General features: G+C 36.3%; 2 protein-coding genes across 12 annotated transcripts in view; one reads left to right on the top strand and one right to left on the bottom strand.

Annotated features, from left to right (window-relative positions):
• Positions 1 to 7,294, bottom strand: part of LOC117206521 (Down syndrome cell adhesion molecule-like protein Dscam2) — a 163,537-nt gene extending 156,243 nt beyond the window's left edge. The window contains exon 1 of one of the 7 annotated variants that reach the window (XM_033445956.1): positions 6,918 to 7,294. In XM_033445956.1, the coding sequence (XP_033301847.1) occupies positions 6,918 to 7,047 (130 nt within the window). In that variant the 5' untranslated portion in view covers positions 7,048 to 7,294. The remainder of the gene's footprint in view (positions 1 to 6,917) is intronic. The other 6 variants (XM_033445953.1, XM_033445958.1, XM_033445955.1 and 3 more) reach the window with 6 other exon arrangements.
• A 7,115-nt stretch (positions 7,295 to 14,409) lies between these two features.
• LOC117206614 (zeta-sarcoglycan) overlaps positions 14,410 to 19,308 on the top strand; it is a 218,442-nt gene continuing 213,543 nt past the window's right edge. For 4 of the 5 annotated variants that reach the window (XM_033446102.1, XM_033446108.1, XM_033446105.1 and 1 more), the window contains exons 1-2: positions 14,410 to 14,547; positions 14,737 to 14,846. The gene's annotated coding sequence lies outside the window, so the exon portion shown is untranslated. The remainder of the gene's footprint in view (positions 14,548 to 14,736; positions 14,847 to 19,308) is intronic. The other variant, XM_033446104.1, reaches the window with a different exon arrangement.

Below are 19,308 nucleotides of genomic sequence, written 5' to 3'. Positions count from 1 at the left end.
TCCGGTGTACGAATGTTTCGCAGCGGAACGAGTTTTTTATTTGTTCTTCTTTAGTCGATAATCGTATCCGATTTTTCCTCCATGGGTAACGAAAAGTTGTTCCGTAAGACATAGCATGACGTTCACCGTACAAATATTTCCGGGTCCCAGATTCAGATCGTTGGATAGAAACGACCAGGTTCCTGTTGAATTAGATATCTAATGTATTCAGCTCGCGTTAGACAGGAAATTAAAGTTCACGAGTGACGGGTCGCGTGAACGACTTCCGTGAAATCAACGATTCTCGTTGTTCCACCGCAACGTTTCATCAATTAACTTCTATCGTTGCCGATAACGCATACCCTCCAATGATCGTAATCCGTGGAAACGTATTTCACACAGCGAATTACTCGTCACAATCTTTGTTTGCCTCTCTTTTCACCTTTCTTCAGAAAACGAAAGAAGAATGAAATATATATATGCATTTGTTCGATTTAAGACGAAAAATATAGGACACAAAGGAAAAGATTGCAGATGCATCGCGAAGATGGCAAAAGATTTCAATTTGTTAAGCAACGTAAAATAAGATAAGTTCCGTTGCATCTTTCGTCGATGGATTAAAAGGACCAAGAATTTATCCATCGCGTCGTGGAATACACCGAACTATCGACTTTCAAAGGCATTCGCACGACTTTATAATTCCTCGTACATCCAAGAGTTAATCCTTTAATCCAATAACGATGAAAGCGACGTTCGGTGTTCGAACGCACTTGAATTGAAATCGGAAAAGGCGCCTCGAGATCCTTCGAAGCTGAGAACGATAAGGAGAGCTTCTCAAAGGAATCTGAGAGAAATGGAGCGGTTGCTCCATTTCAGCAGCCGTTCAAAGAAGAATATAAATGCTAAGTGTCCACTCTCTTTCTTCCATCTTCTCTCTCTCTCTCTCTCTCTCGCACTGTGTCTGATATTCTTTCTCGTTTCGAACGTACAAGCGTCTCGACACGTCAAAATGACAATCGATACTTTTCCAGGATGAGACACGGATCTCTTTGTCGGGTCTGTCTCGATTGACTCCTTGGTCATGACTGAAAATTGTGGTGAATCTTAGATAATTTACAAAATTCTTTAACGCGTTTTTTCCAGATTTTTTAATATTTTGCACACAACGTTGAAATGGTTCGCCTACTTCGATATAACATGTTATATAATGCAGTTCTTATTAGAAATAATTTGTGACCAGCTACATACTGAGTGTTACAATTTATCGCACTCAACCTAGATAATTTTGCTTTCCTTTTCTGCTTTGTACGATTATATTTAGAATAAAACGCAATAAATAACAGTTTAACATGCCGAACTAAAAATGATGTATACATTATATATAAGACAAGATTTTAAGAATTTAAATCTAATCACGTATCTCAACCTTTAAAAGTACCATCCCCTTAATTTCGTAATTAATTAAGTTATAACTTTACTCTCTGTCGTGATACATTTTCATGACTTGAAAAAATATAATGAATCTTTTATAATAATAAATACAGGACACCTATTCCATGAAAAGTGGTAGTATAATAAAAGAATAAAATTATTTGAGTGCTTCGTAATGGATTTAATATTTTACGTTATTATTGTGATAATAAAAATATTAAAAACTCTATGAATATGATTGTTTAATTTAATTCTGGCATTGTCGGTCATTGATCGTCCCCATGACGCTACTGGGGATCAAATCTACTGTTGATTATCACTAATCCTCACTACATTCAATCTACTAACCACTATACATTTTTTATTTAGTTTGACATTAAATGTTCTGAAGTTATTATATTATAGTATATAGTATATAATATTATCGCAATGTTATATCTAAGCAGCGTGATGAATAACTCGTATCGTATTTGTTTCACTTCATTAATTGTACCAAAATGAAGTCTTACCGATGACAAAATTAAAATGATTTCCTTGGATATAAGCTTCTAAGGGTTAATAAAGCAAAATGTTCCGGGCAAAAACCTTACGTGTTCTTTTGCGTGATCTATGGGCCTGTTTCATGCGAAATTGTTTCTCAAAATCAACGCCTGCTCCTGTAAACGATTAATCCTCTCAAAAGACAATTATTCCTCCACGCTTGACATAGCGACGCCTTCTCCATTAGTGACATTAGGCGGCTCCCATAGTCGATCCGTTTCAGAATTACCCATCCGCCACGTTGCTGTTAACTTCTCTCTCTCTAATCGCCTTTGACGGTAAATCGCTTGCACGATGTCAGGGTCAGAGGGTCAATAAAATTCCAGGGAAATCGACGATCCTAGCCGGTTAATCACAGGATACCGCACTGCTTAAGTTCCGTTTCGAACAAATTAGCATACTGGCACGTTTCACCCGAAATTTCATAGCCGCGATAATAAAGCCGGCCAAGTTGCCACGCGATGCGATTAATTCAAGCCCTTCCGATTCGATTTTAACATCGTGGAAACCTCCGAGGAGGAAATTGACCTGGCAATTTTCACCGCGTTAACTTTCCGTTCAGGCTTCGAAAATTGATCGATTCGCCGCCGATGCAACGGCAAATCGTGCAAACTGATATGATCCATTGGTATTTTAATAAGCACCGATGAAATTCCGAATGATGAAAATCTACTCGCGAAATCGTCGAGAACGATCGCGATGAACACCGGGAAAATTGGAACGAACATCGCGGTGTATCGATTCGGACGAATTTAACTTTCGTTTCGACGTAAACGTAGTTGGCGATCCGTGAAACGGCAAACAGTAACGTCGGAAAACTTAAAAGTTTTCCGTGTATAGGATAAAAGATAAGTTTTTAGAATATCTTAACTATGTGGCATTGTATCTATATATACATGTACAATTTTGTTAACGGTATACCGCGTACCCTAACCACTAAACGAAACGCAAATAAAATGTTTATATATGTAATAATTGAAAAATATGATTTTATTAAGATAATCTCCACATCGAATACGTTCAGGCTAACTAATTGCTGAATAGTCTTATTATTAGTCTTTCCATGACAGAAAATTATTAGTATGTAATAGCCTAAGATAAAGATATCAGGGTGATGTATGTGAAATATCTCTCTCTTCAAATAAAGCTGCCATCACACATGTATATAAGGGTTGCTTTAAAACGCCATATATTTAATCAAGGTAATTTTCTATGAAGTAATCCAGTAAACACAGAATACAGTATTCCATCACAGTACTTCAAGATTAAGCAAACGTCACCACTAAAAATGAATCATATGTTTTCTATAGTTCCTTACTATCATCTATCACTTGCAAAATAACTATAATAAGCTTTGAAAAAAGTTACCGGAAGCGTCGTTTAATTTATTATCTAATAGATTGCACCGAATTCCGAACATCTTATAAAAACAACAAAATCAGGCATCTACTAGATCGTTGAATTATTTCAAACGGCGTGCAAACAAATCGTTCGTTTAACGTCCTGACGGTGAAAAAAAGAGGACCCACTCGTACGCGGTATCTGCTTCCGTATCCGCAAACGTTTCGCTGACCCCGATTCGGTAATGCAAATAACAAGATAAATTACAGAGTAGGCAAGCTCGTTTCCATGTTAAAACACGAAACACGGGTCGGTCGAACCGAAGACACGGGTTTGATATCGACGTCGGTCGATCGCGTTTACCCTTGCCCCGATCTTCCTCGTTTCGGCTTATTCAGTAGCGATCCTCTCGAGTCATAGTCGTGACCCGGTTCTTGCTATTCAAAAGTTAGGTCCGGAAGTTAGGTAACTTTACATTCGGGGGTCGACCGTCTGCTGGACAGATTAATTTCGACGATGCAGTCGCGTAATACGCGTACGTGCCTCGCCTGACTTTCAAGCTCAGATTGGTAAGGACCGACAACCTAAATCGAAAACTAAATCGAATAACTAAAAGTCACTCAAGCTCTACTTTCAGCAATTGTGGTCAGTCGATATGAAGTTTGATAAATTTGATGGTATTAGTAAATTTCGGCAATGATGCACAATTGAATTAATGAATGAATTGTATTGAATTAATGCGAGTACTAATAAACTTTAAATAGATAGAAATATTCCTGATTGTTAGCCGAATCCGTGATACTTATAACAAATAATATAGTATATAATAACGAAACACAATACCGCCACATCAATCGGTAATTTACATGTATAATCTGGAAATACCATAGAAAGATAAGTATTGCTTTTAATTAGTAAATCATTAAATACTTTAATAAAATTCATACATTATTACTACAAATTGATTAAAGTGGTCAAATATTGATGGGCAGATATACAAACGCGTATCTTTCGAACGCACGTATCGTCGAAGATCAGATTTCATATTTTAGGTTTACCACATTTTCTTATATCATCAAATTTAACTTCGTTCAGTCATTAATGCCATTTGACTATTTTCCAACTATTATATTTCCATTGTGATTATATCGGTCTTATTTCGTTGTATACGTTTTACGTATTAATTTGCTACCGATACTGGTATAGGGTTTAGAATCGTATCTCATTTCGACCGGTCGATTTCGACACCGCTTGGACAGACGGTCCACAAACGCCATCGATCAAACGTCCTCCTGCGATCCTATCGCCCCTGGCAGAAGGGAAATGGATTTCATTGGCAGGAGATCGCCGATGTTCCTGTCTCTATTCACAGTCTATCTACGGCCGACTATTATGATAATTAACTTGCAGTTTTGGACGACTGAAATGTACCTAATCGACGTTGACGAACCACGAAATATCTTTGATTCTTAGGACTCGAATATCCTACAACTAGACTTTAGAATGTTTATATTCTAGCCTAGCAAAGGTAAACTTGCACAACATACGGATATACGGTGGAAATCGATGTAACATCTATAACGTGGATTCGTATAAATTGCATGTTATAGCGTTTCCGTGGTATTATAACGTGATGTAAACAGATAGATTGAACGTAGTTTTCCCTGTTAGGAAGCGAGTACAATACTCACCTCTTGTTTATGTATATATTTGTTATGTATACATACAGAGAAAGTAATAATAAAGTAAGTCATAAAAGATGCGATCTTATTTCTTATACATGAATTGGTCAATTTTGTCCAACAACTTATCAGTTAATAATATTACTAAAAAACAATTTTTCATTCAATTCTCATTTAAAGACGATTACTACAAATTGCACAGAAATACTTTACAACTTGTAGTACCGCATGAAGCAAATGTTTTCATTTGTGGACAACCTGAGACATCTACTAAAACAATCAGAGGTTTGAAAACAAAAACCGAACGCAAACGAAAACAAAGTCGATCAACAGTAACTGGAGTAGCTTGTAGACGATTGGTAGCAGAATTTCATTACCCATTGGTTATTAAACTTGCATAACGAAGCACATAGCGTCCTTCGTGCAAGTGATCTGCGGGGGTGAACGTCCGTGCCGTAAGTTGCAACCTGGCCCTCCATAAATCCGGCAACGATTCCAGCCGACGCGACGGAAGCAGTTTAAATTTTAGAGAAGCACGCGATAAACTACGTCAGTACGAGGGATCGTGCGTTTCGACGCGTGTAACACGCCGAAAGCAAATATTACGACCACTTTATCGACCACATTTTTCTACAGATCGTACCTTTGGACAACCTAACGAGTTTATCGCTGTTTAAAATAATTATTCTTCCAACCTATTCAACGTATGACCCAACTAGAATTTTCTATAATCATAGCCCTCGCAAATTATTTGTAGCAGGAATGAAACATCATATGTAAAGATATGAGATTTGTAAATAAAGAAATAACTATGTCCAAGAAACTAGAAATTCGAATGACGAATGACGAATTAACTCGTTTTCTCTAGCTAACAGGTTAGTAAGTGACATGGTTAACTAGGTATTGTAGAATGAAAAATTTTGGTTATTTATTACGAGTGAGTGAGTTTTAAATGCTACAGATGCATGGAAGAACCGAATGCTTGAAATTGCACGTTTTTATCGTGCCTCGGCGGTTGATCAATTAAATAATCCATGAAATTGGTATGTGTCACTACACTGGAAGTCAAAGAACCGTATCGGATCAAATCTGAAAATGTTCGACATAATTATTCTCGTTGTTTACGATAATCGTATCCGTTGTTCAAACAACACGGTATCAACGAGTCGTAAAAATGGCAGCTGCCAGTCTAGCTTCGAATTCCTCCGAGGTTGTTCCTATAAAGTTACCGAAATTCGTTGAAACTCGAGTCACGGATTCACCGGCCAAGTTCGTTAGCTTTTTCCTCATCGTTTTGCTTGCTCGGAAACGAAGGTAGATTCGTTTGCCTGCTACGGGAAGTCTTATAAAAACTTTCCCCTTTCTTTAGATTCGTATTTAACCCGGCGATTCGATAACGTTCGAAATAGAGACGAGAGAACCGAACTTAAACCATTCGAACGTGGCACAGGCCGGTGCCAAGTTTCAAACGAAATCATCTTCTTGCAAACCGAATCAAGTCAGGGCAAAAAGAAAGGCGCTCGCAAACAACCCATCAATCAGAGTGAGTTTCCCGATGAAGCCGATCAAATTCCCGTGAAAAAGGTTTCGACGATTGGAGCATCTCTAAGGAGCCATCTCGTCCTGCAATTGTGCTAATTCAGAGAGAATTTGGCGTAGTCAGCGAATCGAAATGAAGGTGTCGGCTACGACTATTTAGTCGATCGTTCTTATTCGTCACGTTACTGCTTTCACAGCAAGATCTATCTCTCTTACGACACCCCCAAAAATGAAAAACGATGTGCTCCGACAAACAGTCGAAACTATACGATAAATAGTATCCTACATTTGTACTCTATGCGACGTAGTTTCCTCTCGACCGATATTTTACACCCAACATTCGTTGAAGGAACAAACTTCAAATTAACCACGCCACGCGTGAAAAAGTAAAAAAGAATGACTCACCGTTCATCAGGACGACGACGACGATCCAAACAAATAAAACGATCGATGCCACGTGGCGTACAGAATCGACGAACAGATAGCGGCCCATCCTGATACAGCGTCGATTCTCTTCCTCGCGTGTCCCGGTCATCTGGCCTCGAAGAAGGGGTAGGTGCTTGCGGATGGAATGTGTACCACCGTTCACTCTGTCCCCACGCAGAGGCAGGCTCTTCCTCTTGTTGTCGCTTCTCTAAATGCCTCCTTTCGATGTTCAACCCTTACCCATTCAACAAAGAACGCACAACCCTGTGTGCCTCGCACGAAATCCAGTCTCTCGAGCACTCGCCGCGTCGGGCGCCAGTGAGAGACTGTTCGACTTTCGTGGCGCGCGACAGGTTCCCGCGGTGATTCGTGGTTCGTGCGCAGCCGGTTGTCCTCGACCACCCTCGGCTTTGCTCGACTCACACTCAGACATCTCGCGCTCTCACCGTTTCCGTCGAGGTGGCCACAGCTACCGACTCAGTTAGTCTATGCACATATACACCAGTGAAGGCCTAATTGTAAGTGCTCGCAAGTATACGTGAGCGCTGGGGTTACGAGAAGCTCCGACCGCAGCTCAGGCTGCGCACCAGGGAACCACCACCTCTGCCAGCTCTCCTGCTTCGTTCCATAACGTGATCCAGGTACAACTCCTCCCTCGTCGCGCCCTTGTCCACCGAACATCGTCCGTCTATCCAGCATGGACCAACGAGTCCACGTTCCGTAGAATTTCCACTGCGTACACCAACGGTATGGTCATCGCTACCCAATCCACTCCCGACACCAACCAGCATCGAGCAGAGACCTCAAAGAGCGAAGGGTCTACCAGAGCGGAGCAGTCGGTCGTAACCTTACGCCAGCGTCATGGGCGCAAATTAAATAGAGTGCGGCTTATGCCGCCGATTAGCCACCCTACCTAGTATGGGACTCCAGGCCTGCCGTTGCATTCAGGTTCTCGCTGGTACGCTTATCGAGGAAGCGTTTGCATTCTGAAAACGAGTTACACGTGTCATGTGTGGTTGCTGTAATGATCATCGTTATTCGATGTCGCGTTCACGCGTCGATATAAAATTAAGTAGAATAATAATATCGCAAAGGGAGGTTAAAGGGGATTAAATATCGTGCAGCAACAAGTAATGAAAAAACATCGAGAAGTAGTAATGCTCGAATAACAACAGAACGATAAGTGATATTACATTCGTATTTCTTTTTAAAATTGTAAACTTTCTAACGAAGAAGAAATGCCATGCAATATCACGTAAAACATTCAACTAATTAATGGTAATGTATATATGTGTGGATGCGCTTGATACGATGATACACAAGCGTATTAAATCGAGATGAGAATGTGATATTACGGCGTAAATCATTTTCCAAGATTTCAGAATCGGCTTTTTAAATGTCAGAGGCAAAGATAAGCTCGATTATCGACAACAAGTGACCTCGCCTAGCGTCAAAGAGCGACGAGGATCGTTGTCCCACGCGCCGTTGGCGCAGCTATAGGCGTAAATTAAATAACGATCGTACGTGTGATCGGCTGCTTCGGTCACCAACCTGCGGTCTTGCGTTCTTTCACAATGTCATATGCATCGAAAGCGTTTGGTACCGGCCTTTTAAAAAAATCACAGAATCTATCGTGCGTAAGCGAAATGACGGACGTAAGCGAAAACGAGAACGTGTTTTGCCTTGTTGGTTAAACGCTCAAAGTAACGAATAAAACGTTATAAGCGATTTAACGTATTTCATGATTATAAACGGTATGTGCAACGAGCGATACTCGTAACAATATAAAAAGCAAATTTGATGAAGTGAATAACGCAATCAATAGAAAACAATTTCATGATGACTGCTGCCTTTAAACAATCAGTTACGATACAGTACGGAAAAGTACATTGTTTTTTTTTCTCTTTATTAAAAATGTATAAAATCTGTAAAATCAATTGAAATTCATCATAGAATGGAAGCATACTATCAAATTGATAAGTCTAAAAAGCGGAGGAAAAATACTATTGTTCGTGGAAGCGAAATTTTTGTAGAAATCACAAAAATGTGTACCTTCCAAACGGGAAAATATCTCTTCCTGAAAATAATCTTTAATAGAAAACATCCTGGTAAAATCGGTGCATGATGGTTGATGTGACTTAACACTGCAGTACGATTAAAGAGCCATGGCATACACGACAGATTAACCCCTCTTTCCGACGTTCCGCTTCCGTAAATCCTTTGGCGTTTGCGGCTTCTGAGCTACGTGATTAAGTTACCACTACTTGACTTTTGATGTTGCCCCACAAACTTTCGTCTTATCAGTCCATCACAATTGAGACTCGCCGGAGGGCGGAAATAAGTGAAAAATCAGAAAGCTTATTCTTATTTACGCGAACGTGCACCCAAGCAACAAGCACTCGACGTACAGAGGGTATGGATAATATGCATCTAAATAGATCATGGAAACTTTTAATCGAGTTATTTAAGCAAGCCCGAATGGGGTAGGCAAAGAAGCGACTATAAAAGACTTTTCATCTCTCGGTTCCCTCTCCTCTCTGATTCACGAGATATCTACCAGTTTTTAGAACACCTTTTCACAAGAAAGAAGAAACGAGCATCTCGCAAACAATTTCAGAAGCTATCGTTTGATTCGCAAAACAACAGCAGCCGCTATTATACGAATAGATTGGCAAGCGGTTTTTATTGGAAACTGATACGTCGAGCAGCTTTTTGTCGAAACGAAATCCATTGGTGCAGGCTTGAAGCACGGCCAGCCATGCAAATTGTTTGGAACTGTAAGTGCAACAAGAACACACATATCCAGGATCATTTGCGGCTAGCCCTCGTACCACGATCACCTTGTTTCCCCTATTATTTGTTGCGAGCGATCAGGAAGGAACGACGCGCGTAACCGCCAACGTCTCTCGACTCAGAGGAGGTACGGCAAGCCTTGAGGGCCAACGTTTAGCTATAAATTAATGTCAAAGAACGCTAGTGATTAATCGATCCATTTGGTGATATATCGTTTACGCTTTGCTCGCGATTCCTCCAAATTAAAACAGTGAAGAATGGATAAATAAGGCACGATCATATCCCTATGATCTATATCCTATATGAATGGAACGAGTGATAAATCACATATTTTTTGAGATTTTTACAATCAAATGTTTAATAGGTAATTGTTAGGTTTAATAAATAAAAAATTAATAATACCTTTGCGAATGATGGATGTTTGGAAAGACAGGACGCCTATTTTGAAGATTAGTGGTCTTGGAATTTTTCTTAACTGCTTTTGCCTCATTTGTAGGTTAATCTTTTTTGCAATGATCTCTGTGTTGAATAACATGCTAGAAAAAGATATAATTTAACACAATTTAATCATCGCTTGGTAATCGATACAGACCACTTAAAATATATTGTGTATATATACAGACATAGATATATCCCGATTAACCGTTGTCAGAATTCCTTAAAAGATATATTAATTTTTGTTCCGACAATGACTCAGACATGGCAGTAATGTTCATAAAACAATGAAATCTATTTATGTATTTAATTCAAATATTTGAAAATCACGGTCGCTAAGATCGTAGTAAGGTCATTCATTGGTAGATAACATAGAAGGATATCATTTTCTATGTGTCCTCCTCCTATGAGACTCCTATGAGTCATTCATAGGAGTCATTGGTAGATAACATAGGAGGATATCAACGGTACATTAAGATCAATTGATCATTCGAAGATCATTAAAAATATATTTGTTACATGTGACATTAATCACGTCGACATATTAAATATATTGTATTATGAAACGAAGTACATTGTTTTGCAAATCCCACTGATCTTGGTATGTGAAAACCACATTGGACTTTATGAAATACGTTGGAAAATTCTATCTGAAGTCACGACTGTCCGATATTCCCAGTTTGAATCGAACCGATATACGCCGAGGATATATACCATCGACTCGTAACGAAAGCAATTTGCTGAATAGATATGTATGTACATGCGTGTTTTGAATGGCGAAAGAGCCGAGTGTCTTGTATATTGTGAGATACACTTATGTCCGCCAACAGCAATCAAAGTGCTAATCGAGCTTTTGAATCAATTCAAAGGATTCAGTTTCGTAGCGGGCGGAAGTTAAAGCGAACTTCCACTCTCATCGAAAGGGTTATTCCAGGAACAAGTAATACACATGCGAAATTCTACAGGACGATTATATCAGAATTGCTGCGATGCAAAATAAAGAGCCAATGTTTTTGTCAATAGGCATTTTTTTATCAGACACCAGGACCAATTTACGCTACTGCTTAAAAATATCCCAATATGTTCATCTTTGACAAGATGTATTATACTTTAATTACAGAACTATGGACAAATCAAACTACAATGATTTCATTCTTCTTTAGAATCATTAGACTGAGGATATTTATGTAAATTTATATTTTTATACATGTACTTGTCTTTTTACTAAATATTATAACGAGTACTATATTTTGCATATTTTATATACTTTTCGCATATAATGTGTATCACATGCATTTTTGCATCTTCAAATTTCCATAAATGCATATAAATTTGTAGTCTACTATAATCGCAGAATAATATTGGCAATCACCATAGCTACATATAATAGTATATTATAACCCGATTAAATTGGTTTTTAATAGCCAATATACAATAATAAAATTGGTCTCTGTAACTATCAAAACTTATAGAGTTACAATTTTGTTACTTGACAAATAATTTATATTGATAGAGAGGCTTCTTTTGTTAAGTGATTTTTAAATAGCAGATGTATGTAATAGTATACATAGGAAATAATAGAATGTACTATTACCATGGGTATTAAAAGATAGTTTAATGGGTAATTTAGTTTTATAGCCTAGTGATCCCATGAAAAGGTAGTAAGTGTTACTTTTAATTACCAATTCATCATTAATTTGAAAACTGGTAAAGTTCACATATTGCTATTATAAATGAGTCAATGCATTGGGATATTTATGAACAGCAGCATTAATAATATATACAACATTTTTCAATTATTTTTACTCGCTAGTATCACACTGACAGAGTATAAATGTAGATAAATGTCAATAACTTTTTCAATCCTCAGCATTTCGCAAGTAGTGAAACGTTTTGCTTCAGTGCACGACACCGATGCATGTAACGCTGGAAAAGACGGAAATGGGAGAGAACGTAAATTCGAGGAAACGCTATTTCTTGAGAAAGCAGAGGGCTTTCGTGAAGTGAGGTTTCGTATAACTGAAAATATAAGAAGAATAGATGTCACTGTGCACTGGTTCTCGAATTTCCCAAAATTATTGACATTTACGTGGTTTTCCACTTTCGATATTTTCTAATATATCTTTTAGATCCTTATTTTATATTTATTTTACATCGTCATATTATGATTACACGAGATTAGGATTGACAGAATTAGAATTTTTTAGAGCGAAATCATTCATTACAAAATCTCAGATGTTATTTTATCGAATCCACCATGACAGTTACTTTTAAATTGTAATGACAGATTTATGTTTGTACAACACTAAAAGTTTAGGTTAAGTCTTGTAATAATTATGTAATTGTTCAGAAGTAGCTAATATGCTGTGGTTTTTAAATTTTTAAGTAATGGCTATACATTATACATTAAAATCTCTACTCATTAATCTCTATTAGTATACCAGACATGTCAATCTCTGAATAATATATACATACAATATAATACATACTATATACTTCCGGCGAAAGTAAAGAAAGCTATGTTCTTCTTGAAGAGTTTCTTTCATCCATTCTGAAATGAATAATATGCAATCTGTACATATTTAACTGGATACCGACAGAATAGTAAAATAAGTTTAATAGTACACTCGCAATATGCGCAATCTCTAACACTTGAATGCAACTGGATGAAAATACGAGCTTTAAAATAATTCGAGGCGCACTCTGTTGCGTGAATATCATACTATTTATTATCTAAGCAGTTTTAGAGTGTGATCTGCTACCTATAAGAAGGATATCTATAATCACGACGATATTATCACCAGTGAGATACGTCTATGATACAATCATAGACGAGGTTCTGTACCTCGTCCGTGACAATACATGCTTTATATTGTATAAGACTTCGTTGGTGATAAGACTTTATTCTGAAGTACCGATCGTGCAAAATGGCAGAGTTTGCCATCTATGATCTAGAACAGTGACAACTACATCAATGATAGCGTACCATTGATTATTGAATTCTGATAGTTGAGAATTTATTGCCATTGACAAAATTGATTATAGTTAATGTTATCTATGATTTCATCAATAAGCATACATTTCATATCCTTGATCATTTCTTTCTTATCTTCTTTCTTTCCTTTTCCTTTTATTTTCTTTCATATTTTAATACTTCCTTAAAAAGTTGTTCGTCCATATGTGTATACAAGCCTTTTATTAAGCAAAAACCAAAACGTCAAAAATTCCTTATACCTATTTGATCTGAAAATGCCATAATTCGTTAATTAAGGTAACATTTGCAGTGTGCAATATTTTAATTTCTCCCGCCGGTTTTAATTGAAAAGAAACTGCATCGCCTCAACCAATCAGGAATCAGTAAGACGAGCATTTGGCGGGACGAAGCAAATAATGTCGGAAAGCATGGCGTTTGCATGTATCAACACGTTTGAAGTGCGTAATCTTCATTGTGTAAATAGTAATTCTTCACGTTTTATAAACCATTACCAGGTTTGTTTAAGTAATACACATTTATTTAATAGTTTGTCAAACAGTGTTATGTCGAAATTAAATAGTTTTCCAAACTTGTTTCGTCCGTTGATCTCCTACTTAATTGTCAGAACCACCAATAGCTTGCATTATATACCTTGACAGAGACTAGAGACAAAATTTGAGTTTATATATTGCTGTATTTTATTAACATAATTGGTGATTTCTTCTATAGAGATTATTGATTGATTATCAAGATCACTTTATTTATGTTGATTTCGCTTTCCTTCCATGATTTTTTCGCTTTTCTCTTTCCACTTTTCTCTCATCTCTTTACTCATTTCGACTGCTTTGTCGTTTCTTTTTCTCTTCGCCTTTCTTGACATTTCTCCTTCCTGCTCCTTCCCTGTTATTATAATATATATAATCACAATCTTCCTGTTTCCATCTATTAATCAGTCTTATTTAATCAAATTAAATTATGGCACGTATATTACATTTCTACAAGAACCGATGTATTCACGTTTCAAATCCGTAAACAGTGTTCATTCAAATTATATTAGCTCAGTCAAAAATATTATTTCTTTGTTTGAAACATGATACGCTTACTAATGAAAACATACCCTTTCCTGGAATTTGACGACTCTTGACGCAGGCTTGATTTACCGATAAATACCTCCTCCTCCTCCTCCTCCTCCTCCTCCTCCCCTCCCCGCTAAACACTCCGCACCGACCGAAATTCGTTTGGTAAACCGCGGCGCGGGGAGTTATTCCAATGTCGACAGTCGGAGCGATTAGACGTACATATTTCGTGTCACTCCGTGATAGGTATTCACCTTCCTATTACGTAGGATTTTCGTAGTGATTCTTTGACCGCCCAAACCCAGGTTATTGTTAATTTCATTCAACTAACGTACGTTTTTACTCAATAATTTATTACAATCTATTAATTGATTATATTTTTTCTTTGATTGTCACATTTGCTGGTAGCTCGTATTATAAGCTTCCGAGACGTAATCTGATCTTGATCATTGTTCCTTATTTATATAATTTGTTCTTCTCATATATATATATTTTAGTGTTTCGGTCTTTTTTTGTACAGATTATTGTTTGTTTACGAGGAAAACTTTGAATTATTAGAGGGATGCCACGATATCCAAAAGGACGCCATGACGATTGACAATGAATTTGAAACCATTTAATGGAAGTTTGGTAACATTTAATTTATTCTAATAAAAACAAACGTATTTGTACGTTTGTTTTCTTCTTTTCTGCATAATTGGTAATATTTATTTAATATTCTACCGGGATGCATTTTCAATAAGTAATACGTAATATTAACATAACGAATACGTAATGTATCAAAATTTTAAATAATTTCACGATTTATTAAAAATACTAAGATGAAATTAGACAGAGAAATTAGAATCAGAGAAATCACGTCTTTTCATTTCGAATATGTTAAATTACTTGTGTATTTCAAACAAGTTTGTACACGTTCTGCGCATCGCGTTTTTTTCATATTGCGCAGCTTTGTTTAACGTATAGAAAGGCCAGTATGTATATCTAAAACTGTAATGGCGGACATTCAGTTCAGCAAGCAATTTTTACAAATGACGCATATTGTACAATAGTCATAGTAGATATTTGACAGTAATAGGAAATACTGTATAATGTATAATAATATTTAAAAAGAATATATATATCTTATATTCTTAATAATTAGTTCCTAGTTTTAAAAAAACAGTATTTTCATAAACAAACAGTCGATATAAAAAGAACAAAAATATGAAAAGCAGTATTTTTTTCTTTCCTTACGCCTTATCCTCTAATAAAATTTGTCTTTCAGAGAATTATGGTGATCGCGCGCAATGCGATCGATAGAGTCAGTGTTTGCTGCGTAATAATACTTTTTGTATTTTATAGAGCATAATAGCTTTTTATAATTATAAATTCAATTACAATAGTTGTACGCGAAATTAGAGTCAGTGTGTTCGCCGATTGTTACTTAAACGGACGCGTTAATAGCCTTTTTTTTGTTTCTTTTTTTATGTCTTTTTTTTTCTAAACATTCGCTTTTGGTAGTAGAGTCGCAGGTTTCGCAAGAGGATACGGCCTCTCCTGGAACTCAAGAATGTAAGTATATCTCTACATTGTTTTCTAATTTATTTCTGTTGAAATAAAATTGTAGATATATCAATCTCAATATATATATCTCAAATATATATATTTTAAATTTTTCTTTTAAAATTCCAATTCTTATAGTAATTAGAGTTTGCTAACATTATAATTTTCTTTATTATTGAAGTTCCAAGTTTTTATAGAGTCCCCTCTTATTCAGGCATTCTATTATCTCAAATTTTTTGAGCAATCATACTGTATTTTTGGGAACAAATTATAATAATCCATATTTTGTTAAATGTTTTTCATTCCTTCCTGTTCTCTGGAGAATACATAGTAGTATTCAGTTCTCTGGTGCTTCAAAAGCCAAGAATGTAAGTAATTTTGTATTTTCATTTAATTCTGTTCTTTGTATTTTACATTAATTATTAATTAAAAAATAGAATCTGATTAAATATTTGACAAGTTTTAAACTTTTTAGTCTTAAATTGAATATTGTCTATAAAATTCTACGTTTGATAGAGATTAATCTTACATTAGTTTAAATTTTCCAAATAATTAAGAGCAAATTATAATATTCTATGTTTTGTTACAGCTTTCTTCCCTGGGATTACGTGGCTTCTCCTTTATGACAGTCTTCACGATGACCTTCCCTGGGCTGCCACAGCATCGATGACTACGTTCTTCACATCTTATCTTGAGTCGCATGCATTTTTGTTCCTCCGGTCACTCAATCATGTCGTAGGATGAAAGGTCCGAATCAACACGGGTGACTGGTTGTATTATGTAGAATTTTTTGCGAGTACAGTGACCGCGGGTATTTGTTATATCCGTGAGTAGTAACATTTCCTTTTTCTATGTATTATTTATTAGTTCAGGATAGGTCTTCTTGCACATCGCGTATTTTTTTATATTAACGATACTGACAAGTTTTATATTAATAATATCAATAATGGTACTAACTGACACAAACGATGTTATATTAACAATTTGAATATTTGTGATTGAAAATATGTTCATTGTAATAATAACTTTTAAAGTGCAATTGTAATGACTTAACTAAATATTTCGTAATAACGAAGACGGATACCCTCCGACTTCCTTGCTTTAAAAATTGCGATTATTGTATATCAAACGATAATAAGTCAGTTTTTACTTCACCTTCTATTTCTTGATGGCATTATTTCAAAGGATTTTTAATTGTTTGTCCATCACTTTTGAATTTGGATATTAATTTAAAATATACATATAGAGATATTAAAATTCAATTCTGTCGTATAAAATTGTATTGAATTTTATGTGCAAGAAGAAATTTCGCGACAGGCAAATTTTGGAATCAAAGCAACAAGTTTTGAATATTGCTTTGTACTTTTATAAATGTGCTTTGACGAAGGGATTGCCTGAGGTTGTTTGCATTAATTAATTTTGAGTCAATTATTAAATAAATTTCTTATTCAGTGTCAGTTTGTCTCTTTTGTACTGGAATTTCGATAATTCATGATGTCAATTATTTGAACAAATCAATATATTGCATTGACTCTATTTATGCTGTTTGCTGTAAATAAATTCAATATTGATATTTTGATAATTTATTAAATTAATAAAGTAGAGTCTAAAGTGTTAGTAATTGAGATAAAATCCGAAAATGCAAAATGAAGAAAAATTAGCCCGTTACAGACAAAATGGATACACTAATACCTTTTTTAGTTAGGATTTTCAGATTTAACCCTTTCCGTGTTCATTGTCAGGACCTCACGCACGTGCCCAGGTGCTACTTGGGTGGGAGAAAGGCAATGAGCACGATGACCATTGATTTTATAACAATTTGTGAGCGACTGACGATGCGTTAGCGTATCGTGCACGACGTACTTTCCACATGGTATGTGTGGTTAGGCTGTGGAATTGCGTCGTTTTAGTATATAGTAGTATTCTATTTGCTGTAAATGTAAGTAATAAAGAATAAAGTCACACAAATATCGTTCCAATCACAACCTATAAAAACAAGGATTTGTTATTAAATACAGCGAATCACAGATATTAGTATTATTAATTTTCTTGTTAAATTATAATAGAAATTTCGTATCATCTATAATTTCTTTGAAAATTAATCATAGTCTTTGTATTATGAATATCTGTAATTAAAATAGAGATTTATTTTTATTGTGTTGTACGCAATGATCGCTAGCCTTCGTCAGTCGATTTCAGGAAAATGGTACGTAATATTAGTGTGCATATTGTATGCCAAACTCGGGTGTCGGAGGCGTCCCGGGACGTTCTCTCTAGTGTAGGTCCTTGCGCCCGAGTGTCATGTGTGAGAATCGTGGAGTGAGTGTGTTGGTGTGCCCCTTTTGCTATTTTTAAATATAGGGCTGGGTAGGATAGGTAATATACCTTCTGGTGTGCCTGTTCATTAATTATAAGTAGGTAGGGCCGGGCAGGTTGGCACAGTCTTTGGTCGGGTAGGCGCGTTTTCGCGTGTCCAACCTGTTTCAGGAAATTTCATTTGAAAAATCGACGGCAAAGCTGACACGAACGAAACATGCCATTCGCCTTCGGCTTCGCCCATCGATTTTTCGAATTTCGCGGTCGTGGTCGCGAGTTGGCTTCGAAACGAACGTTAATATTGCTCGAGCATGCACATGCGAACGGACAGCGATCGCTATATGATCGTTGTTTATCCATGTGCACTTGGATCAGCTTCCGCGATTTATGTTTTTATTTGTAAATTATTTTTTGGTTTTCGATTTAGAAAGTCTCGAGCCTAGATATAAGTTTCAGCGGGCATTGCGCCCGAAGAAAGAAGCTATGAGCCGAAGAGGCCCGGCAAATTGCCATAGAAGAGGGCAACTACTAATGGCTTTCCATCCTCTGGATCATCCAGAGCATGGAAAGACATTCTCGTTATTACTTTGTCACTGTACTCGTTTGTAGTATTTGTAGTAGTATTAGATGTGATTGATTTGTTAGCCGACGTACATGTCGGCTCATCGTCATATTGGGCTAATCGCGGTCTTTGAATTAGCGTTGCGAGAGATTAATTACGGTTTGAGTATTAGTATTAAAGTTGCAAAAATATTTCGCGGCTTTTTATTAGAGCATGGGAGCTTATGGATTGAATAGAGTTGCGAAAAAATGATAATCATACTTCCCTTAGTGTTGCGAATTATGAACCGCGATTGTCTTTAACAAGTTTGATCATAGATCGATAGTTTGATCTTAGAAAGTAAAATACATATTAAAACTTATCTTATTTTTTATCATTTAAAGTTTAATTTAGAAATGTTAACTTTTCATTAATTTTATAAATAATACTTTCTATTAAATTTGTTTTAAGAATCAGTGTTGCGATCTTCTATCGCGATTGTTTTAATTAGTTTCTAGTTAGAGTTGCGCTGAAGAATGATCGCGTTTTTTCAAGTAGTGTTGCGCCTATGTTATGCCCAATCTTGTTCCACTAAACTTGTGGAAACACTTTCCTGCTCCTGGATCATCTGATTCAGTTACAGTAGCAGCCTGTTATATGACTGTACTGGACGTCTCGTTATTAGTGTTG

This window comes from Bombus bifarius, unplaced genomic scaffold (genome assembly GCF_011952205.1).
Source record: "Bombus bifarius isolate JDL3187 unplaced genomic scaffold, Bbif_JDL3187 scf7180000008008, whole genome shotgun sequence".
Classification (NCBI taxonomy): Eukaryota; Metazoa; Arthropoda; class Insecta; order Hymenoptera; family Apidae; genus Bombus; species Bombus bifarius.
Note: the sequence above shows the minus strand (reverse complement) of the source record. Positions and strands in the feature narration are given on the sequence as shown.